The sequence below is a fragment of the Barbus barbus genome (genome assembly GCF_936440315.1).
Source record: "Barbus barbus genome assembly, chromosome: 12".
NCBI classification, from domain to species: domain Eukaryota; kingdom Metazoa; phylum Chordata; class Actinopteri; order Cypriniformes; family Cyprinidae; genus Barbus; species Barbus barbus.
Genome location: NC_136740.1, coordinates 28677034 through 28695042, shown reverse-complemented (window position 1 = coordinate 28695042; position 18009 = coordinate 28677034). Strand labels below are relative to the sequence as shown.

The 18009-nt window shown below is 33.6% G+C and overlaps 2 protein-coding genes across 2 annotated transcripts; both read left to right on the top strand.

The window, feature by feature from the left end:
* The first annotated feature begins 1271 nt into the window (after window positions 1-1271).
* LOC306877669 (uncharacterized protein) lies at window positions 1272-12440 on the top strand. The gene is made up of 12 exons (XM_079429570.1): window positions 1272-1848; window positions 4396-4535; window positions 4617-4792; window positions 4876-5036; window positions 5996-6136; window positions 6726-6847; window positions 6941-7109; window positions 7588-7733; window positions 9280-9404; window positions 10218-10344; window positions 10528-10661; window positions 11086-12440. The coding sequence occupies exons 1-12, from the start codon at window positions 1397-1399 to the stop codon at window positions 11203-11205; spliced, it is 2013 nt and encodes a 670-aa protein (XP_079285696.1). The 5' UTR covers window positions 1272-1396; the 3' UTR covers window positions 11206-12440.
* A 150-nt stretch (window positions 12441-12590) lies between these two features.
* c1galt1b (core 1 synthase, glycoprotein-N-acetylgalactosamine 3-beta-galactosyltransferase 1b) lies at window positions 12591-17642 on the top strand (the record flags this gene model as incomplete). The annotated part of the gene is given in 4 exon segments (XM_079431005.1): window positions 12591-12762; window positions 13757-13947; window positions 13951-14386; window positions 17443-17642. Coding segments are annotated over 4 exon segments (999 nt in total).
* Window positions 17643-18009: the final 367 nt, after the last annotated feature.

Below are 18009 nucleotides of genomic sequence, written 5' to 3'. Positions count from 1 at the left end.
TGTGTGTCTGTGTGTATTATATGTATATATGTGTGTGTGTGTGTGTGCGTGTGTGTCTGTGTGTATTATATGTATATATGTGTGTGTGTGTGTCTGTGTGTATTATATGTATATATGTGTATGTGTGTGTGTGTGTGTGTATTATATGTATATATATGTGTGTGTGTGTGTGTGTGTGTGTGTGTGTGTGTGTGTGTGTGTGTGTGTGTATTATATGTATATATGTGTGTGTCTGTGTGTATTATATGTGTGTGTCTGTGTGTATTATATGTATATATGTGTGTGTGTGTCTGTGTGTATTATATGTATATATGTGTGTGTGTTTGTGTGTGTGTATGTGTGTATTATATGTATATATGTGTGTGTGTGTGTGTGTATTATATGTATATATGTGTGTGTGTTTGTGTGTGTGTATGTGTGTATTATATGTATATATGTGTGTGTGTCTGCGTGTATTATATGTATATATGTGTGTGTCTGTGTGTATTATGTATATATGTGTGTATATATTTATTTATCTATATATTTTATTTTTTTTCATTTGTCGATTTGATATCATTTTAAAATACTATTTACTAATTTTAATGATCAATATTTAATTTATTTTAATACAAATGACTAACTTAATTAGATATGATTATTGGATATTCATGTAATTTAATTAATTGCTAATACATTAATCATAATAATAAACTTGAAAGTGCATGCAGCCCAGGAAGAAAGAAAAAGGAAACATATCTCATGATATGATATTTCTGATACGATGAAAGGAAAAAAAACTAATATTGGTGTTATTGTAAAAAGTAAAACTATTAAAATTGTTTTGTTCATTGAAATAAAGTTGGAATATAATAAAATAAAATATAAATAGATGAAAAAAATAAGCCTTGGCTGAAATAAATTGAAGCACTAAAATTATAAAAAAAAACTGACATAAACATAAATGAAGGCTAAATAGATGAAAAATGAAATTAAAATAAATGCAATGAAAACTAAAAATATCAAAATTTTAATAAGTACTATGATCGTATAAATAACATATGAAGAAATAAAGAAAGCCCCAACATGGACATAAAATAAAAGTCATTGAAATGGTTCGCAGATTAAATAAAACTAAATAGATTTTCCATTCGTTGCTGTTTTTGATTCTTTCTAATGTTTGAATGTATTTAGAATATTTATTTCGTATGATTCCATTTAGTATGTTCGTCTCTTATTGGCTATTTGAACGTGTCACTCAAACCTGCCAGGCCTCCGTAGGTCACGCCCCCGCGTTTATCTAAATGAGGAAGAACTCGAATTAAAAGTGAAACAATGTAACGTTAGAGACTCGGGAGCGCGTGCAGTTCACGTACGTGTTTATAAACAAACAAATGCCCGTTCTCAACTGAAAACCATGTTTTATTGTCGATTTCTGCTGCTTTGTTTGTATCTGTTAACGTTACATTTCTGCGTTAATGCAACGCTTCCTCCGAGAAATGCGAAATCTTCGGATAATCTGCTGCACGTAGACTCTGCAGGCAGCGCCAGACACAAAGGAAGGTCCACTGAAGGTCTGGAGGGGTTTGAACCTGGTGATGCCGCTCCTGCTTTCCAGGTGCAGACTCTGGACGGAGTGTTTATGTACAATCCTCCTCCTCAGAAGGACTCGAGGAGCGCGCTCATCGTTCACGCGTTCACCAATAAATCCGCCTTTCTGGAGTGTCTGTGGACGTGGAGCGAGTCCCTGTCAGACCTGCTGAAATATCTGCCGTCCGACTCTGAAGTGCTGCTGCTGTCCCTGGATGACTCTGCGCTGCAGGACGCCCTCTGGATGAGAGAGCAGGTGTACAGAGCCGCAGCTCATGGGTACTAACATGCTTGCGTATCATATGGTTTATTAGGATTTAGGACAACATACTACTGTAGTAGGCTATTCTTTAAATTACTTTAGAGAACCATTTCAATAATTATACAAATATTATAGTGATAGATACATAGATAGACAGATCAATGGAGATGCAGACAGACAGACCAGTTTTTTTTCATTCCTAAAAAAGTATTAATTTATTTATGTATTTATTTTTATTCTATTTTTTATTGATTGATTTATTTGGACATCATGGTAATACTGTAGTATTTTGTAAATTGCCTTAGACAACCATTTATATAATAACATTAGAATAAAAACAATTCACTACTTTTTCGTTGTAGGTATAAGTTCATTTATTTATATTTATTTTGACTAATAAGTACATGTTATTCATATTTTTAATTCATTTTTAATATGTTTAGTTACCTTGTAAAACCATTTAAATAATTTCTGTGTATGTGTAGATTGATAGATAACTAGATGCAGACAGGTTTTTAATTCATAGATATTTTTATTTACTATTTATAAATAACTAGGTGCAGACATACAGGTTTTTGATTCATAAATATTTTTATTTACTATTTATAAATAACTAGGTGCAGACAGACAGGTTTTTGATTCATAGATATTTTTATTTACTATTTATAAATAACTAGGTGCAGACAGACAGGTTTTTAATTCATAAATATTTTTATTTACTATTTATAAATAACTAGGTGCAGACAGGCAGGCTTTTGATTCATAAATATTTTTATTTTTATTTACTATTTATAAATAACTAGGTGCAGACAGACAGGTTTTTGATTCATAAATATTTTAATTTTTATTTATAGATAACTAGATGCAGACAGACAGGTTTTTAATTCATAAATATTTTTATTTACTATTTATAGATAACTAGGTGCAGACAGACAGGTTTTTAATTCATAAATATTTTTATTTACTATTTATAGATAACTAGGTGCAGACATACAGGTTTTTAATTCATAAATATTTGTATTTACTATTTATAAATAACTAGATGCAGACAGACAGCTTTTTAATTCATAAATATTTTCATTTTTATTTACTATTTATAAATAACTAGGTGGAGACATACAGGTTTTTAATTCATAAATATTTTTATTTACTATTTATAAATAACTAGGTGCAGACAGACAGGTTTTTAATTCATAAATATTTTTATTTACTATTTATAAATAACTAGGTGCAGACAGACAGGTTTTTAATTCATAAATATTTTTATTTACTATTTATAAATAACTAGGTGCAGACAGACAGGTTTTTAATTCATAAATATTTTTATTTTTATTTATAGATAACTAGGTGCAGACAGACAGGTTTTTAATTCATAAATATTTTTATTTTTATTTATAGATAACTAGATGCAGACAGACAGGTTTTTAATTCATAAATATTTTTATTTTTATTTATAGATAACTAGGTGCAGACAGGCAGGCTTTTGATTCATAAATATTTGTATTTTTATTTACTATTTATAGATAACTAGGTGCAGACATACAGGTTTTTAATTCATAAATATTTTTATTTTTATTTATAGATAACTAGATGCAGACAGACAGGTTTTTAATTCATAAATATTTTTATTTTTATTTATAGATAACTAGATGCAGACAGACAGGTTTTTAATTCATAAATATTTTTATTTTTATTTATAGATAACTAGGTGCAGACAGACAGGTTTTTAATTCATAAATATTTGTATTTTTATTTATAGATAACTAGATGCAGACAGACAGGGTTTTAATTCATAAATATTTGTATTTTTATTTACTATTTATAGATAACTAGGTGCAGACATACAGGTTTTTAATTCATAAATATTTGTATTTACTATTTATAAATAACTAGGTGCAGACAGACAGGTTTTTAATTCATAAATATTTTTATTTACTATTTATAAATAACTAGGTGCAGACAGACAGGTTTTTGATTCATAAATATTTTTTATTTTATTTACTATTTATAAATAACTAGATGCAGACAGACAGCTTTTTAATTCATAAATATTTTCATTTTTATTTACTATTTATAAATAACTAGGTGGAGACATACAGGTTTTTAATTCATAAATATTTTTATTTACTATTTATAAATAACTAGGTGCAGACAGACAGGTTTTTAATTCATAAATATTTTTATTTACTATTTATAAATAACTAGGTGCAGACATACAGGTTTTTAATTCATAAATATTTTTATTTACTATTTATAAATAACTAGGTGCAGACATACAGGTTTTTGATTCATAAATATTTTTATTTTATTTACTATTTATAAATAACTAGATGCAGACAGACAGGTTTTTAATTCATAAATATTTTTATTTTTATTTACTATTTATTTATTTGTATAGAAATACCAGGTCATAATATGATGTTTGGATATCATGGTAATAGTATACTATAGTATTTTTTTTTATTACCTTTAAAATAGCGCCATAACTGTAGTGTGATATTACCACAGTATGAAAAAATGACACCATTAAGGCAATATTCAAACACCATTTTTTGTCTTGTTAGAGGAAAAGAGATCATGTCCAGACTGCATTTCTCTCCTACACCTGTGTTTGCGCTGGGTAACTGGTTACCCAGAGTTCTGTACTCATGGGGATGCGGTGGACACAACTGCGGCCTCTCTCAGGTGCTTTTCTCCTCTCCAGGTGAGTGTGTCTTGATGGGGTCACATGACTCTGTTCCATTTGTTTTGGGGGCGTCATTTCTTAAATATTCTGGAATTGCAGATTGGAGCACACCGGTGATCGCCAAGCGTCTCAATGCCCGATACGACTGGCTGAATGGACGCTGGGATAAACATCCTTACAGACTGCTGGATGCAGGTGATGGTTGTGAACCTGTGACGTCTGTCAAAGGTGCAGTCGCGTGGGTATCTGAGGGTGGCTGCTCTTTCTTCACAAAGGTGAGCTGCATGAGCTAGGCAACATGGATAATGGTTCAAAATACAAGATATGGGCTGATTTTCAATGTTTTTAAATGTTTAAGTTAAAAAACATGGCTGAATCCAACGCTACTGGTGTGCTGGTGTATGCATTACCCGGGAATCCCATACAGGACATGAACTGCTTAGGAGACGATTGTTCCACCTCCATCAACATACCTGCATCTATGGTCCATATTGAACCATCTGTCATCCAAGCACTGCGGTGAGCATCTTCATCATAGCTCACGACTGAGATATGGATTTTTCACCTTTGAAGGTGTTCTTAACATAAATTATTTAATTTCTATATTTTATTCACATTATTCCGGGTTTGTAAATAATTCTGATTTTGAGATTCCACTGTGTACATTAGTAAAGTCTGGGTTAATTATCTTATCACTGCTCTTATTGTATTAGAAATAGTTTTCTTTAATCGAAATAAAGCTGAAGTAAAATAAAATAAAATATACATTTTAGATGAAAATCTTAGTCAATGAAAAAGCTCAAATGAATATTAGAAATGTTGATAAAACGAAATAAAACTAAAACTGAAATAAAAATAAGGCTAAATAGAAATATAAAAAACTAAGAAAAATGACAAAAGGACATAACAAAATGACTAAAAATGAAAATGAAAGCTAAAAATATAAAAATAAAAGCTAATTCTAAATACTTTATAAATATGAAAAAATAATACTAAAATAACAGTGGTTCTTTTTTTTTTTTGTATATGTGTGAAGTTAACTACTTGAAATAAAAACATGCAACATAGAAACACACTACTTATTGAAAATGCTGCAATATATTTCAGCCAATTAATAAAACATAATTTTTACCAATCCAATTAATGTTTTTGCTGTTATTTTACAATATCTTCAAAAGTAGTTTCCTTCAGATGAAAAATCACAAGTGAAAATTTTATTGACGGCCCATGAATATTTAATAAAATGAACACAGGGGCTGTTTATGATTGGTTATGTGTTGTCAAACGAGTTATAATAACATTCCAGCACTTCATTATTTAATATTCAAGACCTTTATGTGTGCATTTGCAACGTTTGCAGCATTGCTTGTATTATTTAAACAGGCTGATAAAACATGCTGTATTATAAATGTTTTTGTTTTTTTTTAATCAGTCAAATGTTTTTTCAATCAGTTTTGACACATGGATTTTTTCGATAGAAAGGGGCGCCCTGTGAATGTGACATTACAGGTCACACCTTCTCCAAACTTTTTCTTCGCGATCAACCAGAAGGGGGTGTTGTCTGAGATGGGATGGTTTCTCTACCCCACCTTTAGATTCATGGCCTGGCAGGCTCAGTGGTAAGAAAACTGGGTAACACTTTATTTTAAGGTGTCCTTGTTACACGTTACATGTAATAATTACTATTATAAAAACAATAAATGATGCATAATTACATGCAAGTATCCCTAAACCAAACCCTAATCCTAACCCTAACCATATAGTAAGTACATGTAGTTAATTAATATTACTCAGTACTTAAATGTATAATTACACCTGTTTGGTGAATCTGATATCTGTTTGGTGAATATTTCATCCACTTAACAACTAATAGCCTACCTATCATGTTTAAAACATTTGTGTGTTCAATCCACTCAAAACAATTTGTCTTCATGTTTAGTGCATGTACTGTAAACCGGGGTTGGTTGCTACAATTTGAATTGAGTCAAAAGTAAAGTTGAATGTAGTGACTGACTGATGGCCAATGCCAATAGCAATATCTGGAGGACTGGGTGCTGACTACTATGTGCCAAATTCTGATCTTAAAATTGCTAAATGTTGTCCAATTGTTGGCCTGGCTGATATTATCACTAGCTTACGGTATCATAAATGTACTTCTTTTATTCTCCTGTTTTCTTATGTCCAGTTCACATTTGTTTTATTCTGTAGGTTCACATTCAACGAGGCTCTGCAGGAGCAGCTGCAACAGCCTGCCGTTATAGTGCCTGTGTTTGATCGTCATCTGATGCAGGGAGAGACGGGAGCTCAAGCAGTGGTGGATATGCCTGGAGGTTTGAGCTTCACATTAGTAACATCCACCATGGCAGGCCTATCGTACAAAGCTAGACATTTTTTTGTCTAATCCTGTCTGTGTTTGAATGTAGATTTCATGGATTATAATATTCTGGAATTGGACGCCTCCTTGTCCTGTCCCGGCCGCAGGGACGAGACATGTGCTCACTGGGATCACACCGTACAGCTGTACGTATGCTGCGATCGCACCAGCCCATACTGCAACCTGGAGCTCGGGCGCTGGATAACAGCCTTCCGCAGGTACAGTACATGATCATTCGGTTTAACTGAATTGTTGCTATTTTTCCATCATCGTCATTGTGGACATTAGAAATTAGCCTTAAGGCCTATTCACACCAAGGATGTTAAAAATAATGATAGAGATTTAGTTTTAAATGTCATTCTATATTTAAAAGAATAGCAGAGTCCACACCACAACAGAGGAACCATATCATTGGAATGATTTCAGAACCATTTTTCCAGCTGATGAATGCTAAAAACATTGACAGACAATCACCAATCCACCTGCTTCAAAGAGCTTGAGCATTTAAGGTGGCAGACGACAAACCTGCAGTTTGCACTTATAATATCCGGAACGTTATTGTGCATTGGTGGGGACACTAATGTAGTTGTCCTTATAGTTATCTTTATAGTAATTGTTCTTGATGAGAACTGGCCTTTAGACAGTGTGTTACAGTTTGTTGCTGATGGTAGAAACTGTTTGTGACTTTCTTTATAGAGGCATAGGTCATTGGCTGACGGATGTTTCTCCTTTGATTTCCCTGCTAAATGACAAGAAATGTGTCTTCACCATGAAGACTGTGCCATGGGCCATGCCATGGATGACATCTCTCAATCTACGCTTTAGTAACAGCAACCAGACAGGTCAGAACTATTTTTATTGATTTCTTAAGACATTAACACTTTTATATAGCAAGGGCACATTAAATGATCATTATAATATTACAAAACATTTCTGTTTCTACTGTATTTTGCAACTTTGTATTAATTAAAGAATCCTAAAAAAACAAAAAGTATCACAGTATCCACACAAATCTTCTCACTGCGCACGCAAGCTCGCATCCTCTGGCTCTTAAATGTTTAAACTGGCAAAGCTTACATGAGTTTAGTTTAAATACAGATATCAACGTGTGCTGTTCAGATCTCACCTGTGCGCACGCTACCAGCACCCGGGTGTTGACTGCTCATATTCCAGCATACGGCACTTGCATTGAACAAGAGTGAATGGTTTGTCCACTTTTTTCCACTTTTCTTCAACGCTGTTGTTGTAATGTACTGGGAAGCCAGAATGTGCATCCATCAACAGAAGCATACATTAGCCGAACCCTGTTTTTTTTTTTTTTTTTTTTACGTGTTATTACAAACCATATTGCAGATGCGTTGTCAGATTTAAGTTGAACCGTGGTCCTAGCGCGTGCCGAACCGTGTGTGGAGAACTGTACGGTTCCGTTCCACCCCTACTGAAGACTGGAGTAATGATGCTGAAAATTCTGAAATAATTATTTTTTAAAATGTTCATATATATTTTTTTTAAATTGGAATAATATTTCACAATATTACTGTTTGTACTGTATTTTTTGCTTTGATATTTTGTTATCTGTTGTGATTATCATGCGTTTTAGGCACACTGTACTGTATATGCAAATAATGCTTGAGTGTTTCAAAAAGCTTGTAAATATTGTGCACATGATTTTTCATGTCAGATATGTTTAGTTGTGTGTACGGAAACTGTACAGAATTTGGGACCACCTGCGCTATTTGCATGACACCGAGTTGCTGCCTATATAGTGCATTCTAAATGTGAGGTTCTGTTTTAGTAAGGATGCTGTTTTAGAAGGGATGCATGTAGGCAGTGGACACTAGATTTTGGAAAAGAATGTTTTTTTGCATAAACACCAACATTTTTGTGGAAAGAACATATCAGTGACTGATTTACTGCGTGCAGCTGTGAATGCTATTGCTCACCCACACGTGCTCTGTCGAGTCATACTCAAAGGAACAAAATGAGTTGTCTCCAGTTTTGGAAAAGTGAAGTGGAATATCATGTATAGTTCACTCTACAGAAGGCTCTTCATTATCTCTTCTGAAAAATTCCACTTCATGCAACTTACAGAGAGCTTCTTCGAGTCTGTTACTGACGCTTCCTACACACTTATAATTTGTAGTCGCCTCAGTGTTACAATAAAATTTACAATGAGTCATAAATCTATATAAACACTAGCTCTATTTTAGTGCACTTGCAGAACACCATAAATATGCTTTTCTTGGAAGTGCATTTAGGGGCTTGGCTGTTTCCCAAAATGCATCAATGCAACTCCAGTTTCTGTAGTAATAAAGCAAGTCAAATAGATTTCAGCAGGATGAGGACGTCTGTTATGGATGTTGACATCATCTGACGTTGTTTTCGCAGGTAATTACTCAGACAGACTGTACCCTTTCAAGGTAATGTCACTCTTCCCTGGGGGGACGTTTGACAAGGACTATAACAGCAGATACCAAGAGATCAAGTTCAGTCTCCCAGCTTCAACAAAGAAGGTGATAAATCCAAACCTGTTATTATTGGTGAAATAGTAAAAAGAATAGCATTTAAATCATCTAAAAGTCAGAATCCCAGTCAAAATAAAAGATAAAAGAACACATTGGCCAAACAGAAAAACATAATATTTCATTAAAAACTGCCAAATGTCAGACAATATATCAGCCTTGGTGACCAAATAATATACTAAATCTATTTTAATACATTTTTTATAAAAAAAAAAAAAAATCATAATTTGTAATTAAATATAATTTTAAATATAAAATAAATATCTTAAATTAAATATGTTTTTTTTTTACATGTGTGCTGGAATAGTACTATAAATAATACTAATAATAACAAAAGTAACGCAAAAAATTATAATAAAATCTTTTTTTAATATTTTATTATTATTTTTTATTTTAATACAAGTTATTTATTTTGTAAGTAATTAATCAATTTATTTGCATATAACATTTCTGAATAAGTAAAAACTTTCCATGGATTGAATGTGTTTTCAAAAATCTTTAAAAATCGTATTAATATGATAATATGATTTATTTAAATTTTTTTGCATATAACGTTTATGTATAAGTAAAAACTTTCCATGAAATGAATGTGTTTTTACGTGTGCGCTGGAATAGTACTAGTAAGTAACAATACTGATAATAATAATACAAAAATTATAATAATATATTTTTTAATATTTTGAATATTATTTTCCTATAATGCTTCATTCATTCTTATTCTTATTTTATTTATTTTTGTAATATGTAATATTTCTGGAGAATTAAAAACCTTCCGTGAGCTGAATGTGTATTTTTGTGTGGCAGGTGGAGTTATATGCTGTTATCACGGCTCATGGGTCTGACGAGAACTTCTGCGGTGAATTTTGTGTGACATCACATAATTTCCTGATCAACAGATCCATCAATAACACCCTTGTGTTTGATTCAGCTGGTTAGTAGCACCAGGGTGACAGGATAGTGGACTTGATGACATTTTATGACATTGATTAACACCCTCATTTTTGTGTCAGCTGGTCAGTGGGACCAGGGTGACAGAATGGGTGAACTAGATAACGTTTTATGACATCAAAGAAATGTGAGCCAGTGAGAGAAACAGATGTGCATATCCGTGCAGGATCACCTCTGGGCTGTGCCATGCGGGTGTCTGAAGGAGCAGTGCCCAATGAACACGGGACCTGGTTGTACGGCCGCGCAGGCTGGTGCGACGGGCTCCAGGTGGATCCATGGAGGACCGACATCACTTCCCAGGTACAGCAAAACAGAATGATAAAATCGTGGGACAAAAATGTTGCATACATGTCCTGTGCACCAATCAGTTAGTAGTAAAGCAATATTTGATTCTGACATGCTCTCTTAAAAATACATTTCTTTATTCTTTATTGGCATTGATGATCCCATGAAGAGCAAACATGGAACCTTTCCATTGCACTTTATAGTGGAAACGGGTTCTTCAGATTATTTAAATATTATTGACACTAAAAGTGATTCTTTTAAGCACTGTTTACTGAAAGCTTTTGGGGAAACATAAGTGGTTCTTCTAAACCCTCAGTTGGAAGCTTTATTTTTAACAATGTAGCCAGGAGCATGTCATTTCTTGATGCACCTTCAAAATTGTGTTTGTTTTTAGCTGCATGATGTGGTAATGATTTAAAACATTTTGTTCCCCTCACAGCTGGACATGAGTGGAACCAATTCTGTCCTTTACTTTGGACTCTTTGAAGGACGCAATCCAGATCCAAAGACTAATCCGGGTTACATTATTATGTACTCCTTTCTAGTGTTTTATAAATAAATTCAGCAGAAATATTTTTTACAGCATTACTCTGCATTTTCCCTCATTCAGAATCACTTGTTTTTTATTTGAATGATTTTATGATCACTTTTAGTATTCCCTCACGTTGCTCATTTTTGAAAAGTATTTTTGTTTATAAATGCTATCTGACATTAGCATTTATAAACAACAGTTGACAAATGAGATTAGACAGTCACATAATCACACAGAAATTGACAGATCTTTTCCAAATAAATTGTCTTGAGAGATACACATCAGTCTTACTTAATTTATTTGCATTACTAGCTGTGTTTACTAAATCACTCACTCTGTCACAAACCTAGTAAGCTGCATATTTAAGCAGCATTTTAAGGCATCAATGCAAAATCTGGTCCAAAAGGTAGGAATTATGATGTTTTCTAAGATACTGTATCTTCTTTTCGCTCTCATTTGTGAAGAAAGAAATCCCATAATGCAATCCAAAGATCTCAGTAAAAATACTGAGAAGTATCTGTAAGTCTAAATCCTGATGTTGGCTTAGAAGGCAGCTGTCTATGTAGGCAGCTTAGTAGATTTAGGAGTTGTTTCACATGGAGCTCTTTAGTAAGTCTCTGTCTAAATGCCTTCACGAAGAGGTTTCATGTGAAGTTTTTTTTTTCTTCTGTGTGACAATTATGCGCAATTAGACAAATCTCCTATAGCTTCTTAACTTCAAATGGAAGGAGGACCAGCAAATCTTGATCTTCATTCTTGAGTGCTTTTCACTTTCAAGGAGCTTTAAGTCCCTGATTTTGAGGACCGACCCACTGTGACACATTATCTGAGTCACACCGAGATCATTCTTGCCCAGCTACAGTAGTTTCCACACTTGACTTCTTTTGGTGATCTTGTATAAAACGAAGCATTATAACAGGTACTGTGTTCTGTAATTGAAATAATTGCACTTCCTATGATGGCTGCACACAATAGAACAGAAAATTCTTGTTTTGTCAAAATTTTGATATTGTGAAATTCACTACATAATTTTGAGAAACAAAAACATTGGGAATGATTATATTCTTGTTTTGTAAAAAGAGTAAAAATAGCTTTTATTAATTGAATAACTCATGCATGAAGGTTTAGGTTTATGGAACCGCTATCAAGACAATTGAGGCCTGTGATGTCAGTTACAGCAAATAAAAGTTGTATGTGACGACTTCCAATAAAAAAGGTGTGGTTGACGGTTATCACAGTGTTGAGACAAACACCTGAACCTCAGCAGAGAGCAGTCACTTTCTTTGATTCAAAATTTAAGACGTCATTTTAATTTGCTGAAAAATAAACCAAAATATGACCTGAACTGCACCGATATGGTAAGTCACATTTTTCTGTAAAGGAATAATATTTTCCTATTTTTTCAGTTATTTATGGATATATTGCATATCCTTTTTTTTCAGGTGTCTCGGCACATATTTCTATTGTGTGGAATATTCCTTGGATTTGTCTTTGTTCAGCAACTCATGATTGTTAGATTTGACCTACTAGCATTTCCACATTACCTGTCCTCTCAAGCCAAGAGCCATGTGTGGAAAAAGAATGGTATGTTCTTTATTACTTATCTCTTTTAATTGTCATATTTTGCATCATATTTGCTTAGTATTTACAATATCAGTCGGAAGTTTGGACAACCAATCTTCAATTTGTATTACAATTATTTTTCCTATATGCTGATTGTTTTAAAAGATTTAAAAACAGAATTAAAAAATAGAATTTAGTTTTTAATTTTGTAAATAAATTCTGTGTGATTTGTAATATGTGACCCAGGATCACCAAACCATGAAAGCTGAATAAATATGCTTTCCTTTGATGTATGGTTTGTAAGTACAGGATAATATTTGGTTGTGAAACCGCTATATTTGAAAATCTGAGGTTGCAAAACATCTAAACATTGAGAAAATTGCCTTTAAAGTTGTCCGAATGAAGTTCTTAGCAATGCATATTACTAATCAAAAATTTAGTTTCGATATATTTACGGTAGGAAATTGACAAAATATCTATATGGAACATGATCTTTACTATCCTAATGATTTTTAGAATAAAAGAAAAATCGATAATTTTGACCCACACAGTGTATTATTAGCTATTGCTACAAATATACACGTGCTACTTATGGCTGGTTTTGTGGGTCAGGGTCATATATAATAAATACAAAAAAACACACAGAACTGTTTAAAAGTTTGGGGTCAGTAAAATGTTTGAATGTTTTTGCAAGGAAACATCTGTTCACCAAGGCTGTTTAACTGATCAAAATTAACAAACAGTAATATTATAAAAGATTATTACAATTTTAAATAACTGTTTTCTATTTAAATATCTATTAAAATTTAATGTATTTGTGTTAAAAGTCTTTCCTGTGGCTTTTGATCAATTTAATGCATTTTTGCTGAATAAAAGTATTAATTTTCTTAAAATAAAAATAAAAAAGAAAGATAAATCTGGCTGACCTCAAACGTTTTGAATGATAGTGTCCGTTCAATAAAGTGAAAGCCCAAACGTTTTGAGTGCTAGTGCATGTTTTGCTTTAATGTCCTAGATGAGCTGGCACAGTCCCTGTTTTCCCGTGTGCGTGTGTTGTGCTGGATCATGACGAGGCCTGAAAATCTTTTGAAAAAGCTCCAGCATATTCGTGCCACCTGGGCTAAACACTGTAACCAGGTTCTGTACATGAGCTCACAGAGCTCCGACTTCCCCAGCGTGGGGCTGAACGTCAGCGAGGGCCGATCATAGCTGTACTGGAAGACCATCCAGGCCTTTCAGTACATCCATGCCCATCACCTCCAGCACGCCGACTGGTTCCTCAAAGCCGACGACGACGCATTTGTGGTGGTGGAAAACCTGAGATACCTGCTCTCCCAGCATGACACAGAGAAGCCCATTTACTTCGGCCACAGGTTCCGGCTGTTCATCCCTCAGGGTTACATGAGCGGAGGAGCCGGGTACGTTCTGAGCCGAGAGGCCCTCAGGAGATTTGTGCAAGGCTTCAGTATGGGACAGTGCGAGCATTTCAGCTCCGTGGAGGACATGGCCTTGGGCAGGTGCATGGAGACCATGGGAGTGAAGGCCGGGGATTCAAGAGATCCGAATCAACAGGAAACATTTAATCCCTTTAGACCGGAAAATCACCTCATTCCCCCGGAGAATGGAAAACAGGTCTGGGGCTACAGTTACTAAAACCCAGTCGGGTGAGTGCCAGTTTCTCATTGAAAATATGTGTGGGTCAGTTAAGCCTATGCTCCGCCTTTGGTCACTGTTGCTAAGACATTCAACAGGAATGAACTGGAGATTTATTTGATGCATTTTGAGTTAAATTTGAAAAAAAAAAAAGTTTGATATTATTAAGTATTATTATTAGCATTAGGCTGTGTGAAATTACTAAATATTATCCCCCGTTTCTTTTTAAATAAACGTAATTATGCAATATTATGATTAAAAGCTGCTGATACTGTGAATCAGAAACATAGTTATTATATAACATACAGTTATTATATTAACTAAAATTAAAATCAATATTAACTAAAATAAACAGCAAAAAAAAATTCAGCTGGTTGACAAATGGAATATTTATTTTTTAATTAAGTTTAACTTGAAATATATTTAGTTTAATTGTGTGTGTGTGTGTGTGTGTGTATATATATACGTTTTTTTAAATTTGAATAAAATGAAAACTAAAATAATTTCAAATCACATGAGCCAATATTTTATTCACAATAGAACATGCATAACAAATGTTTAAACTGAGAAAGGTTTCCAGCTGCTGAAGAGTTTGTGGTCGTCTTTGACGTATTTTTCATTTAATGATGCACCAAATGTTCTCTATAGGAGAAAGATCTGATGATATTTATGATTAAAAGATGAATATGAGACAAAACTACAGAATGTCACATTTTATTATTGGGTGATTCAACACACAGATGTTTTACCAGCTAAGAAGTTCAGCACTTTTAGAGTTTCATCCCTCTATCTGATGTGAGCATAAGTATTGGAGCAGTTGCCTCACAAGTCTTTCTAAGTGATCAGCTGTGTCCTGTTGCATTCATTCTTCAGATATTAAAAGCAGGGAATGTGTCGTATCAGTTATATCCATTACTTCTGCATTCTGAATCTTGCATTCGATGATGACACACAAACCAGGATGAAGACGAGGGAGCTGACTTTGAGAGAAAAGCAAGCAATTTGGATGCTAAAAGAAAAGAGGAAGTCAGTTAGAGCTCTAGCAAAAACAAAGAGCATGGAGAAATCAAGAGTTTGGAAACCACCAGCAACACCAGCAACCAACAACGACCTGATCGGCTGAGAAAACAACAGTAGTTGATGACAGACAAATCATAAAAGCTGTGAAAATGAATCCTGGCAGACGTGTCTGTAAAATCACCAACAACTTCCAGAAAGCTGGGGTGATGCTCTGACAATCTACTGTCCTCAGGAGACTTTGACACAGAATTACAGATGCTACACAGCAAGATGCAAACCTCTGACCAGCACCAAAAATAGAAAGGCAAGATTAGAGTTTGCAAAAAAGCACAAAGGTGAGCCAGAAGAGTTTTGGAACTGTGTTTATGGGCCGATGAGACAAAGATGAACCTTTATCTAAGTGATGGGAAAACAAAAATATGGAGAAAAAAGGCAACTGTAATGATCGCAAGCATACAGCCTCATCTGTAAAGCATGGTGGAGGTGGTGTCATGGCATGGGCATGCATGGCTGTCTCTGGAACAGGCCCTCTCAACTTTACTGATGACTTAATATATGATGACAGTAGCAGAATGAATTTGGAAGGGTACAAAACCATCTTGCCTACCAATATTCAAGAAAATGCCACCAGATTCATTGGGAAGTGCTTCATATTGCATCAGGACAATGACCCAAAACACCCTGCCAGTTCAGTCAAGGAATTTATAAGGGCAAAGAAATGGAAAGTCTCAGATTGCTCAAGTCAATATCCAGATTTAAATCCGATTGAGCATGAATTTCACCAGCTGAAGAGGAGAGTAAAGGCAGAAACTCCCCAAAACAAGCAACAATTGGAATTGGCTGCATTAAAGGCTGGGAAAAGTATTTCAAAGGATGAGACCAAGAGTCTGGTGATGTCTATGGGGCACAGACTCACTGCTGTTATTGTGTGCAAGGGATCTGCAACTAAATAATGGCTTTTAATCGTTTATATCTGCCTTATGTTCAACTGTCCCAATACTTATGCTCACATCAATGAGTGGGATGAACTCTAAAAGTGCTGAACTTCTTAGCTGGTAAAACATCTATGTGTTGAATCACCCAATAATAAAATGTGACATTCAAACATCCAGAGCCACCGTGTACAGGTGTGTGCAGGAAATGGGCTACAGGTGCCGCATTCCCCAGGTCAAGCCACTTTTGAACCAGAAACAGCGGCAGAAGCGCCTGACCTGGGCTACAGAGAAGCAGCACTGGACTGTTGCTCAGTGGTCCAAAGTACTTTTTTGTACTTTGATCGGTGTGTGTGTGTGTGTGTGTGTGTGTGTGTGTGTGTGTGTGTATATATATATATATATATATAAATAATAATAATACAAATGACAAAAAAAATTATTCAAATGAAATCAGAAAATGTACAAATAAAACATAATCAGTGAATCAAGTCCAATATGATTTACCAATATGTTGAATATTTAATGTAAAATTCAGTTTCAATCTATCCAAACATACAGATACTTCCATCAGAAAACATGTTTTATCCAGTTTGATAAAATCCCACCCTACATTTTATTCTTGTTGAATAGACAACTCTGAAATTTTCACTCAGAAATACATCATTTTACAGAAAATAGTTTGCATAAATTGTTTCATGTTGAAATTTAAAGTCCTTTTGGTTTTTTTGATACCGCATAAACACTTACAAAATTAAAATGACTGATTTTTAAATGTAAATATATCGTTTCTAATTTTATTATTTTAAACTATAATTTCAGTTAGTCAGAACTACATTTTACAGCGACAATCAAAACAAATGTTTTTCTGTTTTTTTTTTTAAGTAAAAAAGTAAAAATACTTCTTTGCTCAGCATTATAATATCACAATAATATTAAAATAACGTAAATATTAAAAATAAGTCATATGTACAGTATATAGGAATTGTGTACATTATAGTTTGACTTGTGCATTATGACCCTTTTGCATCGTCTGAGATTACTCAAAACATAATGTTGTTTACTGATTTTTGTCTTTCTGCTGACTACTGTGCAGATTTAGTGATCTCGTTTCATTACATGTACAGGCTGGAGTCTTTCACACATCACCTGCGACCATTCGGATACAAGTACAGATTCAACGCTAATCATGAACAAAACAGCACCAGTGAGCTTAAACACAGTTCAGACCACAATACAAATACAACAGACAAATATAAAAACCCTACAAAGATGTTTAATGTGACCAAAAACTAGTTTACATGAGAACATTTGATGGTAAAAGATCACTTCAAAGATTAGACTGTTTTTCTGTTTGAATGTTTGTTCATTTCCCTCATCAAGAAATAGTATTTTTGCTCAAAATAATGTCTGAATATCAGTGCATTTTCTCTGAGCCAGAATTATTCCTTATCGAGAATTATTCATACATTTCTTGATATTTTCTATATAAATTTAGACATTTTAATTGTGACTTAACCTTGTGTAAATACTTTTTGTGGCCACTATATATGCAAATAGATGCATTTGTAGATTGTTCAAGTTTAGTTTTTAAAATATTCACAGTAAAAAAGAAAATATTTAAAATGTTGAATATTAAAAAAGCACTTTTAGTTTTGTCTTT